Source organism: Mixophyes fleayi, chromosome 4, assembly GCF_038048845.1.
Source record: "Mixophyes fleayi isolate aMixFle1 chromosome 4, aMixFle1.hap1, whole genome shotgun sequence".
Taxonomy (NCBI): Eukaryota; Metazoa; Chordata; class Amphibia; order Anura; family Limnodynastidae; genus Mixophyes; species Mixophyes fleayi.
The window spans coordinates 70,945,777-70,965,135 of NC_134405.1; the positions used below are offsets into that span (position 1 = coordinate 70,945,777).

Sequence of the window (19,359 nt, forward strand, 5' to 3'; positions counted from 1 at the left end):
TATGCAAACAAAACTATCCACTTTAGTTCTTAACATAATTAATATTGGTTGTGCTTATGTGGTAGTCTTCATCTATAATATCTATAATAGACCAAGTGCTAAAAAACTGATATACTGTTTGTGGAGCGAGAAGACTTGTTTTGTATGGTGGCCACCTGAACTTTTTTAGGTGTGTGTGTATGTATGTATGTATGTATATATGTGTGTATGTATGTACATATATATATATATATATATATATATATATATATATATATATATATATATATATATATATATATATATATATATATATATATATATATATATATATAATTATGTATGTACACACACATATATGTGTGTGTGTGTTTAAATTTATGTGGTATGCTCAGGTGTTCTACAACTATTTTTTGCATGATATTTTAGTACTAATATATGTATGATTTTTATGTGTATTTTGCAGCTTCCTTATTCTGCCCTCTGTATTTTAGTTATATGATTAGACTTTAGAGCACTGTTTCAATTACTTTTTGCAGATGTTTCTTAGAATGATGAATAGTGCAGCAGCTATGTTCTCAAAGGCCCCTCTGTTTTAAAGTCCGCAACAGATGCTTTCCTGGCTTAAGGGACACAGGAGAAAATCCTAGCTGGACACTTGTGGACTACATATCTTATAGTCTGTTGTAAGATTTAATGTGTACCTGTTTGCTGCATACAGTTGTATAATGTCATGTAGATTGCAGTTAGAGATGGATGCACTTTAGATCAGTTCTGTGCCCTGCCTCCTACAGCTTCATCTTCTCAAATTATAAAATCGGTTATAACTTGTGAAGGCAATGGAAAATTGAAGTGGTGCTAAGGATTGTCATTACAGCAAGGACCAGGTTGTTTAGAAGATCTAATACCATCTCCGTTCAGCTGCTGGGCCCAGTGACTTCAGCTACTATTGTTGTCTACTGTAATAGTCTTCATCACATTTCCTGCTTTGGTGATCTCCACCGACTCCTAAGGGACAGCAGCGGCCACCTCACATGGAGTATATAATCCCTGGCTCTGCTTTCTTCACAGACAAAAGAGGATGTAGGCTAATTTATTATAACTGGTAAAGGACAGTTATGCTTGACAGCAACTGATTACACTGGTCTACAAAAATAAACTTTTTTTTTTTCTTTAACAAGAACTAAATAAACTTTATTTAAATGTATTTTTTGTGCTGAATTAGAGTATGCATTCATATTTTTCCCATCAGGCAAGATTTTTTTGTGCCACATGTTTAAATATTTATAAAATTGATACTTACGTAAGTCTAAATGATAAATGTATACCTCATTCTGGCTGACCTAAAAAGTTGTAGATTTTTGGGCATATTTTGCCTTTGGGACGTCTCTATTCATTGTCTAGCAACAGCCAGCATACTGGAACTCTGTTTGCCTTGGTACCTATTTTTGACGGTAGAAACCTACTGATGTAAATGCTTGCCATGCTCATCACTGATAGCCCCAAGATGTTCTGGGAGGAACCTTAAAAAATGAAAAAAAATAAGTAACTGCCATAAGCACACTGCCTGATGGAAAGATTCTAATTACATATTTGAATTCAGAATTTAAAGCTGCACTAGAGTCACTATTCAGTTTTCTTGTGAAATAAATCTTATTGACCGGTTTCTACAGTCACTGGTTCTTGTTCTATGTCTTCACTTTCTGCTGTCTCTTCTCATTTCACCCATGATGCACCTCCGGTAGCTGCACAGAGATGCCATCCACCAAGGAGGTAGCCTCTTAGGGGTTGTTTTTGGATAAGTGAATGATGATAAGAGCAAGACCGGGCATGACAAATAGGTAGCTTCATAGAATCTGGCAGGGTCCTATACAGCGGCTGAGTCAGTTAACTTGTCGGTGCGTTTCTTTTGCTTCAGTTCTCTACATTCAGTACTGTGAAGATCAGAACCAACATCCTTGTGTTTCCAGGAAAATGATCAAAGCAGTTGATGCCCCTTCTCTTTCACCACTTCACCTGAATGTACTTACTAATTCTCTTTTGTGTTTTCTTCTTTTCTTTTCCTCTTATCCTCTTATTTTTTTTTAAAGAATGAAAAAAGTTTTAGTAAAACCATAGATTTCAGATTTAACAGGTTTAACGCTGTCACCGGAAAAGGGTATTGCAATGGAAGAGTGCGTATGTTAGTTGTGTCACAGTAAAGGGCACAGGTTTCAGCATGCACTGGATAGATATATATATATATATATATATATACACATATACCTTGCACCCCAGTAGCTGTGTTAAGAGTTGGTGTTATTTGTTTACTCTATTCTGCTGTCTTGTTTGCCCTCTGTACAGCACTGTGGACTATATAAATAAAGAAGAATAATAATATTGTGCTTTTATTTTAGCTAGAATCAAGCAGTCATGAATAGAAAATGCTTGGTTTAAAAATACTGCTTTATTTAAAGTACCAGTACAATGATGAGCTCTGTGTATTGTTTAAGCTTAATCAAAAAATAAAAGCTATTTGTTTTCTTGTCACAGTTGCTGTCAGTGCCTGAAGTACAGTTCTTTATATTTGCTAAATTCAGCCTGTAACATATCATTTAAAGCTAGGTTTTACTGCCAAAATGAAAGATTTGTGCCCCTTTTGTGTGAATGTGAGCTTCATGCCAGCACATGTCATCTTCAGTGACAGAACATTCCGTTTATAGACACTTTATCATGTTCTGATCTAAATGTTACAGCGCTTTTTAATGTACAAGCAATTTAATCTACTGCAACAGTCTGGAGTCCTTCTGGTAGTGTGCACTTTCATAGGAACACCTTGTTGTTTTTTTATGTACCCGATAAACCTATAGTCAAGTAGCAGCGCTCCTATAATCTATTCAGGACAAATCTGAGTTGTGGAATCCTGCTCAGACATAAAGGAAGTAGAACATTACTGCCGCTCCAGCACACTGATTCATGGATTATTGTAGCTGAGCACAGAACGGCACCATGCTTTAGGACTAAATGTGCGCCATTGATGTGCTGGTACAGCCCTCAGAGGACAATGTCTGAAGCTGGCATAGGGATAACGTCTGTATGTTTTATCTGCGTGCACAGCAATAGGAAAAAGCAAGTGTATAGCGAGCGTCCCCTCAAACAAAGCAATATTATCAGTTCTTTGAAAATATTTAGCAAATAAGTATGAAAATACCAATTATAAAATGTCACTTCTAAGGTCAACTTCTTGGCAGTATGTAATTTGTGTACATGTAGCAGTCTCCTCCTGTTTAAAGATGAGTAAAAAACAGTTTTTACTGTATATGCCTTAACATTCTTCTGGTCAACTGGTCTATGCTGTTCTTGTTTCTCAGGGAAAGAAATGTAACAGTCTGCAGGATGCTGCAGAGCATAGCTATATCTCTAGGTTAACTCTTAGCTCTCAACATGAACCTGATGAAAGGTGCACATTTGGGTCCCAAAATGTTGTAAATGTCTATTCTCTGCTAGAAAAATACTAGGATTAGTCCCGTTGGAGGAGCCACCATGTTTTTGTTCATTTTGAACAAAGCTAAATAGAGGATACTTGGAGTAGTTTTATATCAGGCAGACTCTTATTTTACTCTAAATGCAATATATTCTTTTCCTGTTTCACAGTTTGTTTGTTTTTTTTCCTGTAAATGGCTTCTGACCTGTATTCATTTGAGTTTAGAGTTCCTGATATGAGCACAGCATCTTGGTGTATTGTATTTAGCTCTCATTACCCAGTCAGAGTAAAACTGCCTCACCTACACCCAGGAGGCAGCCATTTTGTGGGCTGTCCAAATAGTCATGAGAATGCAGCCCGTCAGTTCACTAGGAACTAACACTGTTGAAGTGTGAATCACTTGCCCCATTATTGTTTTTGCAGTGTCACAACTGTAAGATATATTTTAATTTACTCTAGTCTTCTAGCGAGTATGTAATTATATACTGCAGTTAAATATCTCTCCAATCTTCATTCACATACAGAAGTTTATTGTCCTAAAAGTAAATAATAAAAATGTGCAACTGTGTTGGACGTATATGTTGTCTTTTCAGAGGATAATGTTCAGTAAGGATTATTTTTTTATATTGTAAAATACCATGAGTTATGGAGCTATGTTTCAAACAGGAGAGCTCAGATTGACTTATTGTCATGTTGAAGCACCTAATGAAATATTGCACATTTTATTGAATGCTAGATGATTCTTTTACCTTTCTAATGTTTGACAATTGTATACTTACAGCATCAATATGATGAAACAGCTGATCAGCTCCCCTGACCTGCTTGTAATGCAGGTAGAGATGGATGTGTACACGGCTTTAAAAAAGGTACAGGAACTGCAATTTATTTGTTAAAAATGCTGTTTCATTGAAAATGTTTGAAAATACAATATTGGGAAGGGATTGGCTTACGGGTAGATGGTCAAACTTCTCAGATTATTGGTTACCTGTTACAGGTTTACTGTTAGTTGTTATAAATTGTACTATGTTATTTCATTTAATCTTATTGCTGCATATTCTCTTAACCTTGTACCCTTCCAACATGTATAACAACAAACATCATATCAAATTGTCTACAAAACATATGTTTATCACATAACTATGTTTTATATATTCTGTGGATGGTCACTCGTAATGTCTTTCTGAAAATTCAAATATAAAATAAATAAATAATAAAAAAGGTTGTTTTCCTTGGCTTGCTAGCCACAACAAACAACCACTCTGGCTTGTTTAGGTTGTCAGGGAGCACATTTCCCAGAACCAATGATGGGGTGCATGAGTACTGGGGTGTTCTGCTTGCTTCTACAGGTTTCGTGATGCAGCTCAAAAACCTTTAACTTAAGTAGATTAAAATAAACACATGTAATAACAATAAGCTACCACACAAAAACATCCCAGTGTTGAATTTTTATCATTTTCCATTTCATGGCATTAAATCAAATCCTAGACCATCAAAGTTATTTCATTTTCTTTTTTGTTTGCTTTACATTCTAATAATTTTAATTCATCTAATACTTGTTTTTTCTTTAGTAAAAGTTTTTAAAGCATATTTTAGAAAAACTCACAGCTCAAAAAAAAGTGTAAATATGGCTTAAAATGCTTGCGGATGGCCTTCAGATCTATTTATTAAATAGTATTTTCTTTTTTCTTTTTTTTTTCTTCCTTTTTTATTGTAGTTTTCATTCCATTAAATTAATATGAGCTAGTACTTCCCGTAGGTGAATACTTCATAAATACTTTTCAAAGAAGACTTGAAGCAGAGAATGTGTATTTAAATCTGCACTTTGAGGTGTGTTCAATAAATAGACAGGGATGGATGTATCCTCTTTTGTCTTTCAAGCAGTGGCGGATCCATGGGCTTGCTGCCGGCGGCTGCACACTATGTGCAGATCCGTTCAGCAGAGAGAGTTAGGGAGAGAGTCCTGCCCAACTGCTCTGATTGACACAATCAGAGCAGCCGGGCAGGACTCTCTCCCTAACTCTCTCTGCTGAACGGATCTGCACATAGTGTTCAGCCGTCAACAGCCGCCGGTGTCAAAAAGGGGGCGGGGCTAAAGCCCCCCCAACCCCCCCCCCCCCTCAATATAGCCCCCGGTACAATTAACTTCTGGATCCGCCCCTGCTTTCAAGCATGCTGGAAGCATAAAAGTGCAACATGTTTTATACTGCTATGAAATCCAGTTTACACCAATATTTTTTGGGGACATGCAGGAGCAAACACAGCCCAAATTGTGCTTGGTCTGCGGTGGTGGTGTTTTTTTTTGGGAGATCTTTGTTTTTTGGGGGGGTTTTTTTGCCACTTCTATCAAACAAAATCTTCAAATTAGAGAACCCTGCATTGGAAAAATATATACAATACTAACAAGTAGTCTAAATTTTAATTTCTCTGAACATTCCTAGTTAATAGTCAATAGATATTGAGTGAAGTTCTCAAATCATTATAACCCCAATGTATTTGCAAATTCTGCATACAGTGCTTTTTCAACGGGGTGTGTGTGATTTTTGTGGTCTTTTTATAATGTGTTTGTAGCGCATGTCTAGCTCTGATTGTGCAGTAAACCTCCGGAGAAGCAGGAGACAAATTGTTTGCCATCCAAGCAGCTATAACTTGTTCTATTGCCACCCAGAGACCAGGTCAACAAAGCAGTTATGAGAGACGCCTTTCAAACTGATACAAGAGGATTGTGGTGTCAAATGCACCTTTGTGACTCTGTTCATGCATCCAACGTTTTTTTGATAGTACTTTTGTCTTTGTAGCAAAATAATTCTGGAATTAACTGTTTCTGCTAATTACCCAGTTTCTGCTACATGAAACATTTACTTTCCCCTAGTGGAAATGGTACCGATTTATTCCTATTATTTCCTCTCAGTGGATGTTCCTGCAATTAGTGCCTTCTTGGAACGGGTCCCTGAAACAGCTGCTAGCTGAAGCAGACGCCTGGTTCTCCAAACGCAGGAAAGGTGGGTAAATCATGTCTGCTTACATCTCGTGTGACGCATGATGTAATTCTCTGCAGCAAATTACACTATTCCTCAATAAATAGACATGATAGCGCTGTATCATGCTTACATAAAATCCTATTTTACTCTGCTATTTCTGCACCACAGTATAAATATCCTAAATGTTGTGGTGTGATGGTTGATAGGTGAACATCTATACATTCATCAATCAGTACCTACATAGTCTACATAGACCTTTTTTTTGCCTATTCCATACATATCCTGAGAGTTGGGAGACTGGACTGAGCAGAACGTCTCGCTTTTATTAGCGCCAATTCAATTAACTGTACTGTTATAAACGCTTTCCTGTTCCTAAGATCCAGTTCATTGGTACAATTAGTACATGATATGTACGAGCAGCTTACTTTACAGCTCAACAGAGGAGCTTACTAAGTGATCTGCTTCTGTGCAGAGAATTCTAAAGCAGTAAAGTTAAATGAAGCTGAAGTTGCTAACTTGTGTAACCACTGTCTCTCCCCCCCCCTCTTTTTTGTTTTTTATTCTTTTCTTTTCTTTCTTTTTTAATTTTTATTTTTATCCATTTCATTCATGGTTTTATTCATAATCTTTATAGTGCCCCAGCACAATAATGTGTACATGCGCGCAGGGAATTGCTTGTTGTGCTTTGGCCTGTGCAGTGTTTGCTGCTCAGTGTACCTGAAAATAACACATTACTGATCACCATGAGAAGTACTTTGTCTATACTTGTTGCCAAGTGCTCTCACTTTTTTTTTTGAGGCCTGCTTAAGATATATAGCTGTCATTGAGTATGTACCTTTTAAAGATAACTAAATGAAGCATACATTAATAGCAATACAGGAGCAATCGGTCTTTACATGACCTAGATCTTTGTGCTGATGGTATCCCCTCAATGTTATTAATCTGGTCAGGCAGTAAAGTCTTTATAACAAGAAAATCGGCTTTATTTGTAATGTTTTCTTATGTTGGTTTTTTAGAAATGTTACAAAGGTTTTCTCTTGTGTCTTATTGGGGTACACTGCTAGATATTGGGGTATAGTTGGTGGTCCTAGGAGTCAAGGCACTTTAGCATAAACTTGTGAGTGTGTAGCTCCACCCCTGCTTTACCCACAGGGAGGATTATTCAGTTTAGCTCCAGTGCTCTTTGGAGTTGAGCATAATTCTCAGGGCTCCTGAGAAACATGCTCATGAGGATGAGGGAATGCTGCTTCCTCAAGAAGAGGTTTCCGTCAGGGCCAGGGGCCTTCCAAGCAAGGAAACCGAATATCCTTCCCATGGGAGGGGTGAAGCAGAGCTGGAGCCACACACTCACAAGTTTATGTTAAAGTGCATTGACTCCTAGGACCACCTACTTGTACCCCAATGTCTAGCAGTGTCCCCCAATGGACTATGAGAGAGAGTTTTTACGGTGAGTACAAAAATCCTATTTTTGCTTATTTTAAACTTATTTAAACATGTGAAAGCTGCGTGCTGTTTTCTTGATTGAGGCCAAATGAAACAACTGTGTGGAATCTTGTAATTCCCAAAATGAGTTGTTTAATTTAATGCACCCTTAGGGGACTGTGGCACAAATGCAGAATATTGATTTGAAAAGCAAAAGATGTTAGCAGTTGAGCTGTCTTATTTGATGGGTAAAATGCCATGACCTGAACTTTTTTCTATTTCTATCATGTATAACCTTACCCTCCATAATCTGTCAGTCATTAATCTCACATCTTCTCTGTATGTCCTTCAGAGTTGGAAGAGAGTGGCATCACCTTCCTAGAAACTGAGCAGGGCTGCCCATTTGTGCCAGTTTTCAAGCACCTGCGTATGCAATACATAATCAGTGACTTGGCATCAGCTAGGATTACTGAACATGATGCTCTGGTACCTTCAGGTAAGGCTAGAAGAAAATGGTAATGTGCTACAGTGCAAGAAATGGCAGACAGTGTGATGAAATAACAAGTGATGTATATGTGGTCACTTTATAATGCACCTGTGACTGTAACACAGTGGAGGCATCCATTTTTTTGGGCCTAAACCAATATTTGTTCAGTCCTTCAAAATGGCTGTGTGTGTAATAACAAATCATATTAAATCATTGCATGATACCAAGAATCCACTGAGATACTTGCTCATGAAAATTATTGTGTGTAGAGCTGTGTGTCTGTGAATGTTGATAACTAAGTCCCGGTGTCTCTGACCACAGCTTCCCATGTTTTCATTCATCGTTGACTGAAAAGATTATTCAGTTGTGGTAGTTGTGGTGTCATTGCAATGTAATATGAATAACATAATGAATTGCTGCTATTACGTCTCAGAAGTATGAGAAACCTCCCAATAGTACAGTGACCAGCTTGCTTTACTGTTCCTGCCAATGGGTTTATTAAGGAAGCCTCAACCGTTTTGAGGATTGCACTGGTTTTATTCTGTTTGTAGTTTGGGTTGGATGCTTAAATATCTACCTCATTTTGCTTCTACAGTGTATTGTCTGAAAAATGCACAAGTTTGTTAATGTCCTGTACAATTAAGAATTTGTCCTACAATTTCTGCAAATTGTCAATTTGTTTGCAGCAATTCAGGTCTTTTTTAATATGTGGGGTGTTTTTGCTTTTTTTTTCTGTTCTCAATAGTGTTGTATACTCTCCTTTCAGTTATTGCCATAATATAATATATAACTGTAAAAGGAGTTGTGTCCATTTCTTTAGGGGGCAGAATGATGTTCTCCTCTTTTTAAAGTTCTGCCACCAATCTCTCTGCACGGACAGACATTTACAGGAAGGTGAGTGTACATCCCCATTCGTAATGAATGGTGAATTGCACCAGCCTGTGGCACCTTTTGGCTACAGAATTGTATTTAATTGTGGATGAACATAGTGCGCACCTTTTAATTACACTACTCAACAGCCATTTTGCATCTGAGATGTTTATCAATTTCCGTGTAATTTTGTGTAATCCAAATATACCTTCAGAAACTTGAGATCGCATAAGGTTTGAGATTGTTTGTTTGAAAACTTTCAATTCATAAAGTATATTCACAGTGCTCGGCACAAGTGGTGTGTGTGTGTGTGTGTGTGTGTGTGTGTGTGTGTGTGTGTGTGTGCTGATAACGGTTTAATGATTGAGTTTGGCGTTCAGCACAATATTATTGAGTAGCGACTGTTTATTGATTCCTCTAAGAGTAGTCTGAAAGCAGTGTTACTCCATAAGGGGACCACTCCCTTCAGTGCCTCTGGTCTATGCAGTGGACATTAGAAACTTCTGAAAGTATGCCTGTTTTGTTGGAGTGAATCGTGTATGAGGATCCTGGATGGAATCTTTGTTGTGACTTGAAAGTAGTTACACTGCTGTTAGGTTTGCAAGGTGGATTGACAAAGTACTGCTGTGTTCTGTGTTTATGGGACATCAGAGAGACACTAAAAATCACTATCGTAAGCAAGTGGCCAGAAAGAAAAAAGTACACTCCATTGGTTGAGCTGCATAAAATCATTTTACCTCTGCTTTACATTAAGTTGGACCTAATGAAGAATTTCGTGAAAGCTCTGGATAAAGAAGGTCAGGCTTTCAGTTATCAGCAGGAACAGTTTCTGAAGCGAGTTAAGCAAAGCTATAAGAAGGTATATTTGTATGCCACAAAATAAGGAAACTGCTTACGGGGGAAATATTTAACAGTAAATTGGTGAAAATTGAGTCTGCTGCTTGGTCGCCTTCAAGGCTGCTGTGTGTGGGTTCTTAGGAACAGAAAATGGGCCACCATGTGTCCATCGTGAATGAACTATTGGACAACTGCAAGAATATGGGTTGTGGAATGTCACTTAAATTTCACTTTTTCCATTGCCAGCTAAAAAAAATTTTCTCTGACAATCTGGGTAGTGTAAGTGATGTACAGGGGGAACGTTTTCTTGAAGACATTCTGGCAATGATGGGGGACTGCCACTGGTTTCTTTTTAGAGAGACCAATGAGACACTGTACAGACTGAAAGCGTCAACATCATATTTCCCTAAAGCAAAATGACTTTACATTTTATTTTTGTATTAACAATTACATTGCGGCTAATTTAGATCATGTGCTTCTGCAGTTTTTAAGAGTATCTGTAGTTTTATTAGTATTTTATAAATGAATACAATGCAAATATTTCAATTCTATAGAGATTAATTGAAGTTTTCACTTATCTTTTTTCAGATATAGTAATTACCGTTTTTGTTATGTGTGTATCTAATGCAGCGTTCTAGATATAATCAGATTTTTCCACTGAATTCAGCATCCCTAAATTTAGGTGAAAAAATATTCACATGCCAGATGCAGAGAATATTTAAAAATGATAAATGAAGATGGGCTCAGCTGAAATAAAGGATAACACTACCCAAAACTAAGAATGTTGTTTTGGTTAGAATTTGGTAACTGACTGGATCACTTATAAATAACTTATGGTATAAATTTATATAAAGGAAATAGCGCAGGCCGCTTATTTATATAATTGCACATGCACTTATTTTTTATATTGTGTATATTTTGGTAAGGGAAAACCTTAATTTATGAGACCAGGGGGAGTAAAGTCTTTTTTTTTCTGTTTTAGAGGGAATACCTTATTTCTGATGTATATATCTGATACAATAAGCCTTTGTTTTGAAATCCCTTTGTAAATCTTGGTGTAAGTAAATGTCTTGTTTGGGGTTTACAACTTTTCCTGAGGAATTCTTTTCTTTGGAAGAAATGTGTATTCTGCAACTGTTGGAAGAAAGGACTCATACTAATCTCATACTAATTAGACTTTTTTGATGTGTGAGGGTCATAGGAAGATGTAAGTAGACTTGCTGTCCACTGTAAGATGCAGGATATCACCGCAAGGTTTTAAGATATCACAGCTGAGCGTAAATTTTGTTAGCTTTGCAATGCATGTAAATCCATGTTTGTGTAAACACATTGCATCCTGATTCTAAAAATAGCCTGTGTCCAAATCGGTATAAAAAAGCACTGTCTTGTACACTGAAATGTATCATTCCGATGTTCCATCTGACCTGACCACTGATACCTTTAATCAGTGGAACTGTCCTTGTCAGGGCACCTGAGCGAAATAAAACATCACTCTGCTTCAAGACCCTGCTTGACAACTTCTTCAATATTGCTATAATCCTGTGACTTTTAGATTAGACTCTAATCTAATCCGTTCTCCGACTGCTTCTGAGGTTGGACCCAACTCTCCAGTACCACCGCTCTGCCGCTACCCAGCAGTTTTGGCCAGTGTGATAGGCCAGGGGGGATCCATCCACAGCACCCTGATCCATAGTAAGCGGTCAGGGGTATTAGCCCAAGTGTACCAGCACGGAGGTACACTAGCAGTGACAGTTACCGAGAAGAAATGTGGTTCTGGGCGCCATAAAGGAGCCCAGTGGTGGCAGCAGGCTGCTCCCTACTGTGGCAGGAGGGGTGTATTCGGAATAACGAAAGGGAACGGTGGCAAAGTAAGCCAAGCCGGTTCCCAGCAACAACAGACAGGGTGGAATAGGTGGTCCATCCTGTCACAGTAACTAATATAAGACACATGTACTTGCCTCTACTCCCCGATCCTTGCTTATTTGGGATGAATGTGGGGGACTTGGCAATGCTGTTATCAGATTGAAAAACGCCTGCTCAAAGAGTTCCCACAGAGACATTGGGAACAGACAATTGGTGGAGAAATGGATAGGTATATATTTCTTGTTACAGTTCATTGTAAAGATGTCTTAAATGTAGCCTCCCAGGACACATAATCAAATGCTGAATTAGCTACTCACAATAGCCAGTCTTCTCAATACATTGCATCAAATTCATGTGAGGTATGTAATGATTTAAACATGGTAAAAAATCTTCTTACAATACTTTAATGGTGAGTTCTACTCCTAGAAAGTAGATAGTTGCTTCTCTGTAATGTTCTTATCACCATGTAGAACTTATTGAGATAAAGAATGCCCTCCCGAGATCTCTGGGGCCTAATAATGGATGTGTGCTGGCCAGGTCCAGAAGGGACTAGTAATCTGACACCGGGTAAACAGTTGGTGAACACAACCCCACTGGCCCAGAGCCTGCACAGAGGAATAACCCATGTCTAGCATATACAGTACCTAGCACAGGTTACAATTAAGCGCAGACCGTGTTTTGAGTGCTGCTTCTGTGAGCAGCGTGCCAGACTAGAGGCGTTAGACAAGTGACAGTAGTGAAGCCTACATGTTCTTATTCCAGCTGTTGATCAAATATAACTTTTGAGGGGACATTCATAAATGGGCCAGCAATGTAATGATCATTTCTGTTGAAAAATCTATATTTATTTTGGGTAACAAGTTACCCATGTGGCAGCGTCTGAAATTTAAAAATGGTATCAAAGTTGAGTGAAATATATGCTAAAGCCCTGTGAGAGAATAAGTGAATGTGACCTTTGTCTGCCCGCTTGCAGTAAATTTACCTAGTGTACATTGTTATTGGCCTTGTCTAGCGTTTATATATTTGTTTTCAACAAAGTCTATTTTAAAAGCGGAAAAGTCCCTTTGTCACTATTATGGAGCCAATAATTCATCTTTTATCAGGCAGGACATCAAAGTTGGTTTGGTTTAATTGGTGCAAACCACTTTAGAGTAAATGTTTGAGGTGTGTGATATAAAATAACCTGCTAAATATACGCTATTTGCTGCAATGCAACACTTGTATCGGTGATGTGTGGCTTTTTCATTTACTGCAATAACAATTATACAGGTGGACTGTCTTGCTCTATCCATCTTTTCTGTTCCAGTAAGAGATCTCTTGCAGCTACTGTTCTTTTATCTTGTGTGTTTAAGGTCCCCAATTGGGAGAATCCATTTATCGTCCAACTGATGGTAAAAATCGCTCATTGTACATCCACTGCGCGGTGTGTTTACCAGATGGTCACATCTTACAGACCTAAAAAGATAAGCAACCCATGCTGAACGCATTATCCGTAGTAATAGATATTCATTAAAACTCGGAAAAAAAGACGAACCTTTGGGCGTATTGAAAAAAAGGGCACTCTGTAAACATACTAATTTATTCAGGCCGAGAAGTTAGCAAAGAGATTTTTACAGTTTGATTTAGACTGTAAAATAAGCCTTAATGGAATATCTGTTATAAATAAATAAATAAATTTTATTAATAATTAAAACCAGCGCTTGTCTTTCTGGTAAATAGCTTCTAGTGTGTTTATAAACTGAATGATCTGTTTTCCGGGCTGCTGTGCACTAATTTAGCGTTTTGAGTAATTATTGTACTAACCATTGCAGGAGACTCCTGTCATTTCCAAGTCACTGGCAGCTGCTGGTAGATTATACAGCAGGGGTTCTAGCAAAATCATAAAATCTCATAATGTGCGCTGTTTGTTTATTTGCTACCAGTTACAGCGAAGTTATCTATGCAGGGAAGTGCTGTGTCAGGCAGGTCACATCTGCATTAGTTCAGTTCGGCTGGAGTTGTATGTTTCTTGCCATGTATAGTCAAGGTGGTGATGTGGCTTTGCAAAAGTAAAGATCAACAAATTGTGCTTTGGGGACATGGGATAAGAGGTACAAGCATTTAAAGGGAAAAGCCCACATTTCATATTTGAGTACCAACTGTTCCAGGGTGCGATACTCCAATGATTTGCAAGGGTTGTGCTAAAGAGACCCTGAGAGATCTGAGTAGGCAGATGTAGTGTAAACTGCACTTGTGTGTAAGCATCTAGCATTTCTGTACTGAAAAGCATTATAAGGGCAGGTAATTGTAATCAAGTAGTTCTAAAAAGAAATGCTGTTCTTCCAGATAATTTTTATGTAAAAGCTGAATGGTAAGTCGGTAGATCTACACAGAAGGGAGCACTAGAGCAGACTTAGAAGGGACTTACAATTGTGCAACCACAGGTCTCAGCATGCTCAGGCTTGTAGTTTTATAACTTCTGGAGACCCACAGGTTAGATATGGTTGCGTGCAGTAATCCATCTCATGGGAGCTAGCTGCCTTGTGATGCAGATCCTGGAGGTTTGATGTTCATATAGCTGTATAGTGGGAAAACATTGGTAAAATTGTATTTATATCATGTTTTGCAGCTGTGAGCGGTTAAAAGTAAATTCTTTCTTTGACTTCTGTTTTTCAGAGTGGTTGTCCTCCGTTTACAAGCAGCAGTGGTTCACTATGCTCCGTGCTGAGCAGGATAATGACACTGGGTGAGCACATGACACGTGTTGATTAGCCATTTCTCTGTTCTCCTCGGAGTATTGCAAAACATGGGGCTCTAGATCCTGGAGAAAGCATGTCATGGATGCAGATCATAAAAAACTAGTTGGTGTCATAGTTTACAGATTTGCCTCCTATCAAACCCAACTTATATCTCTGACTATTTTGTCCTACATATAGAATGTGTAAGATAAAGAACAAGAAGAACCAAGTACAGTCTGGAATATTATCTGCAGTCTAAGTGTGTGTGTTCTACAAGACAAAACGTCTACTTTGCAGAGGCTGTGGATTGTCAGTTGTGCAATCAAGAAGAACCCTGATTGGTTCAGCTCTGATTTACCTTTTTGATCTTTTAGTAATAAAACTTTTGTGTTAGCTTTAGGCAAATCTTTTTTTCCTATGAATTATTGATGCTTGAAAACCCCCAGCAGTGTGTTTTAAATACCAGTGTTGCAATAATTATATTACATTGGTGATTGGTGCCTGGCTGCCAGCACTATCTCACTCTGTGCCTCACAAAGCTCCACAGTTCAGACAGTATAGACATGTTCCGAGTCGTCCTGCGGGAGAACTTTCTGTGCAGCGTTCTAGAAATAGATGGTGTCGTCCTAGTTCACCTGTGAATAATATCGTTGCTAGGCTTCTGGGACATGGCGTTTCTTGATGCTCTGAAATTCATAGAGAATATACAAAATTCAAAGCTGCTTGAAATAGAAGGATAGAGCTTGCTTGAACCTTTTTAAATCCCCTTTTATGTAACAGAGTACTGCATGCACTAATCTTTCCGGGCTGAGATGTCACCTTCCTTTCAATGCTAATGTAAGCCTTAGAGCACTTTGTGTTCCCTTCCTGTAGAGTCTGCGACTTTACAGAGACAATATTTTCTATAAACACAGGTAGCAATTTTGTTTAAATTGTTTGACTTGATGCTGTTATACACTTATGCTAAGTAAATGATTATGTATATCTCCAGAAAAGCCTATAGTTAGTATGAAGAGCTCTGTTATACACCTGAATAAGGAGGGAATTTTCATGGACATAAAAGGGGAAGATGGAAAAAATGCTTTTCACGATTAGTAAATTGTGGTCAAACTTGGGTCCAGACTTGACCCTTTTTTTTTTTTTCTTATCAGAATGTGCTGATAAGGTGGATTTTATTTTTTTCGCTTTGTATCTTCGCTTGTCATAGCAATAAATCACATATCTCCACCCTTTGCTATGTTGTGTGAGCAGATTTGGGATTTCAGTTCCACTAATAAAACATACACACACATACATATTCACTTTCTTTATTTGTATGTATATGTGTGTGTATATGTATGTATAATTATATATATATATATATATATATATATATATATATATATATATATATATATATATATATATATATATATATATATATATATATATAATTATATTATGGGCAGTGGACTAATATACAAAAGTAATGTTTACAGCCCTGTAAGGAAAAAATACAGGGAGGCGTTGGGCATATGTAAGAGAGGCCACCAGGGCAGGAAAAATTTAAAACTTTTATATAGCTGACATCATTTTATTCTCTTATAGCTCAGACATCTTAGATACAGATACACACAATTGAACACTGAAAAAAATGCATAAAGCATTTTTTCAATCCCTTTCATCCTGGGCTGTAACCATTACCATTTCTGCTTTTCCTTCTAACCTGCACTGAGCTGTCTGTCACTCTTTAAATAGACTTCTCCATGCAAATGGAAATTTTTCCGCTAATAACAGCAGTGCTATGGCCAGATCTAACTCTCTTTTGTATATTGGGCTAAGTGTGGGGTAAAAATAGTTATCACAGCGAGTACACCGGTTTTCACAAGCAATAGGGCTTTTTGCCCTTTGCTAAATATAACCCTAAGGCTCTACCAGCTGACATACGACCGCTCTTTCGAAATTCGGGTCAGTGTGTTTTGTGACACGATGGTCGAAAGTCTGCCCAAATGGACCATTGTCGCCTCATGTGGTTGGTTGTACCATTCAGTATTTTCATTCCAATATCCTTTCCATTGTGTAGTGTGTATAAGTTACAGCACCACCTCTGACTCTGTCTCTGTCTCCATAGCTGTAACCCTCACTGACACCTTCTCCTCACCCGCAACCCCCACTGACACCTTCTCCTCACCTGCCATCTTCTCACGCTCCTCTGCACCAGACAGGCTCCTCTGTAATTTTATATACTCAGACATGGGCGTTTGTTTATGCTGTGGACCAATCAGCGATGATGCCCGATAATGGAGCATTGTGGGTGATGCCTAATCGTGTATAATAACCTCGTGTATGGAGATTTTGGGCTATAACTTTAGCCCCATTACATAAAAAGGGATTTAATTACTGCATTGCACTTTACAAATTAAATGTTTTTTCTAAATTTTATGTATGGTAATAAACGTCTATTTTATAGGAATGATTTTGGGTGTTAACTATAGTGAAAGCTCTGCCCCTTTATGCTAATGTCTTTGGTATATCGTTACATGCCCCGCAAATGTTGCTCCATTGTGTATGAAATTAAAATCATTGCCCACAACAACATGGCTGTAAAAAGTCGCTAACGGGACGGCCACTTTTCCCTTCATCGTCGATAACAAGGCTAGTGTGTATGCAGTCCATGGGCCTAGCGATCGGACCATTGATCGGATGTAAAATCGATCGGCATAAAAAGTTGGTCGAAAATTCTGTAGTGTGTACCCAGCTTTAGTCTAATCATTTTCTCCACTTAATCTACCACCCATCTCCAAGTAGCTGTGAAATGCCTTTTTTTTTTTTTTTTCTCCTCCATTTATGGTAAATAAATTGATTCCAAAATGTTACTATTTAATCTTCATGTACTCTAAGTTAAAACTGTAGCATGAGAAAAGATAATGGCTATATTACTGTGACCTAGTATATTTTACATTTGTACATTTATTTTTCAAAACTAACTGAAATTTACAATGACATTTGTAGTCCCTAAATGCTGTTCTGTGCGAAGGTCTTGAAGGTCAGTCACACCAGAATTGTTACTAGTCAGAGAATTCAGAGAAAATAAATGGTGCACCCCCACTTTATACACTTGGGGGAGCAAGCCTGACATATGACCGTTCAAGCATAATCGCAGTTCATGATGATTCTTAATCTGGCGCTTCCCCCTCTTTATCTACACCCCAATATTTCTGGCTCAACTTGCATTTAATTGCACAGTATAAAATACTTCTGTCTAATGGTGATGATGACTCCAGCGTGTCTTACAAGTAGACTTACAAGTACACGTATAGACACACAGAACAAAGCTATGATGCTTTGTGGGTTATCCTGTACAAAGCTTTTGCCTATAATTTCGTTAACCATTGCTGTCACAGAAGCCGTAAAATCAGTGTCTAACCTTACAATATGACATCCAGCTGAGCTTTTGTCAGCACATTTTTTGTTTCTTGACACTTCTGTCACACTCTCAATTTGTAACAAAACCAATATTCCTGTTATTTCTCCTAGTCCTCAAGAGATCAATAAATTTGAACTGGAAAGCAACAGTATGCGATGCGGCAGGAGACTTGCAAAAGATGGAGATGTAAGAGCATTAAACCACCTCGCTTTGATTTCCCTCCATTACCTGTATTTATGTGAAATTGCGTTTCTTTTTTCTTTGAAATCTCCTTTCTTTTTCTTGCAATTAATCTGGTGAGGATTCTACTCTGCTTCTGTATATTATGTTCTACAAGGAATAGTTTAATGATACACCAGTGTCCGTTTTTAAAAATAAATAAATGTAATAGCGTGGATAAAATATTTATTTGTACAGTCTTCCTTTGTAACTTTTCTGTCAACATTCATAGAAAATCTATGCTCTGTATTTTCCCCATAAACGTTATTTCAGCGCACGTGTGAGCTCTACAAGATCCTTTTGTGCGTAAGGGCAGTCTGACCATACTGATTGCATGTAATTGCATCTTCATCATTGGTGACCGTTTTCCTTTCCTCCTGACTGTTCACATGGTGCAGTTTGCAGTGCTCTTAGCCTTTCCTCCGTATTCGGTTTACCTTTACTAAACTTTGTTTTTGTTTTTTAATGACTTATAACACTGTCTTTTAACAGCATAGTGAAATAAATATTGTGCAGTATACAGATTATAGCAGGCAAAAATATATATTTTTCCATGTTTCTTCCCATATTTACTGTGATCCAATTAGTGACACCCTGGAAAGTGTTACTCCACAAATATTTTTCTAGATCTCCCAAGTGTAGAGCTACTAAGAATGTTTGTATTCTGTGGATAGAGGGCCTGAAACAGCTTTATCTATATGTACTGAGCAGCCTCTGACATAAATGTCGTCATTTAGAGTGTTCCTAGTGGAATTTGAATTTGGCTAGTTACCAAGGAAATTTGCAATTTCAGTCAAGTTTTGTGATTAGTATATTTGTTGAAATATGACATTTCCTAAATAACACAATACATTCTAGATGTAGTAGTCCTCAACACGAGAAATTGGAAGTACTTGAGTTTCTAAGTTCAGCATAGCTTGTTATAGTGAAAGTCCTCTTACAGCTGATAGAAAATGTTCTATGTTTATGAGGCAGTTATCCGAATATCTATTTGTAAAGAAGATAAATGGGTTGTGCACAGAGCAGTTGCCTTAAATAGGTCACTGAGGCTGTACATACTTGTCAGACACTTGTTCATATTGATTGGTCTCTGATGGAACAAGCTGGCTGTACAACGT

The 19,359-nt window shown here is 37.8% G+C and overlaps 1 protein-coding gene across 4 annotated transcripts in view; it reads left to right on the top strand.

Annotated features, from left to right (window-relative positions):
* Positions 1-19,359, top strand: part of GMCL1 (germ cell-less 1, spermatogenesis associated) — a 77,211-nt gene that overhangs the window by 48,958 nt on the left and 8,894 nt on the right. For all 4 annotated transcript variants that reach the window (XM_075207418.1, XM_075207416.1, XM_075207415.1 and 1 more), the window contains 5 exons: positions 4,224-4,308; positions 6,351-6,441; positions 8,195-8,338; positions 14,555-14,624; positions 18,133-18,208. In XM_075207418.1, coding sequence (XP_075063519.1) covers positions 4,224-4,308; positions 6,351-6,441; positions 8,195-8,338; positions 14,555-14,624; positions 18,133-18,208 — 466 coding nt within the window. The remainder of the gene's footprint in view (positions 1-4,223; positions 4,309-6,350; positions 6,442-8,194; positions 8,339-14,554; positions 14,625-18,132; positions 18,209-19,359) is intronic.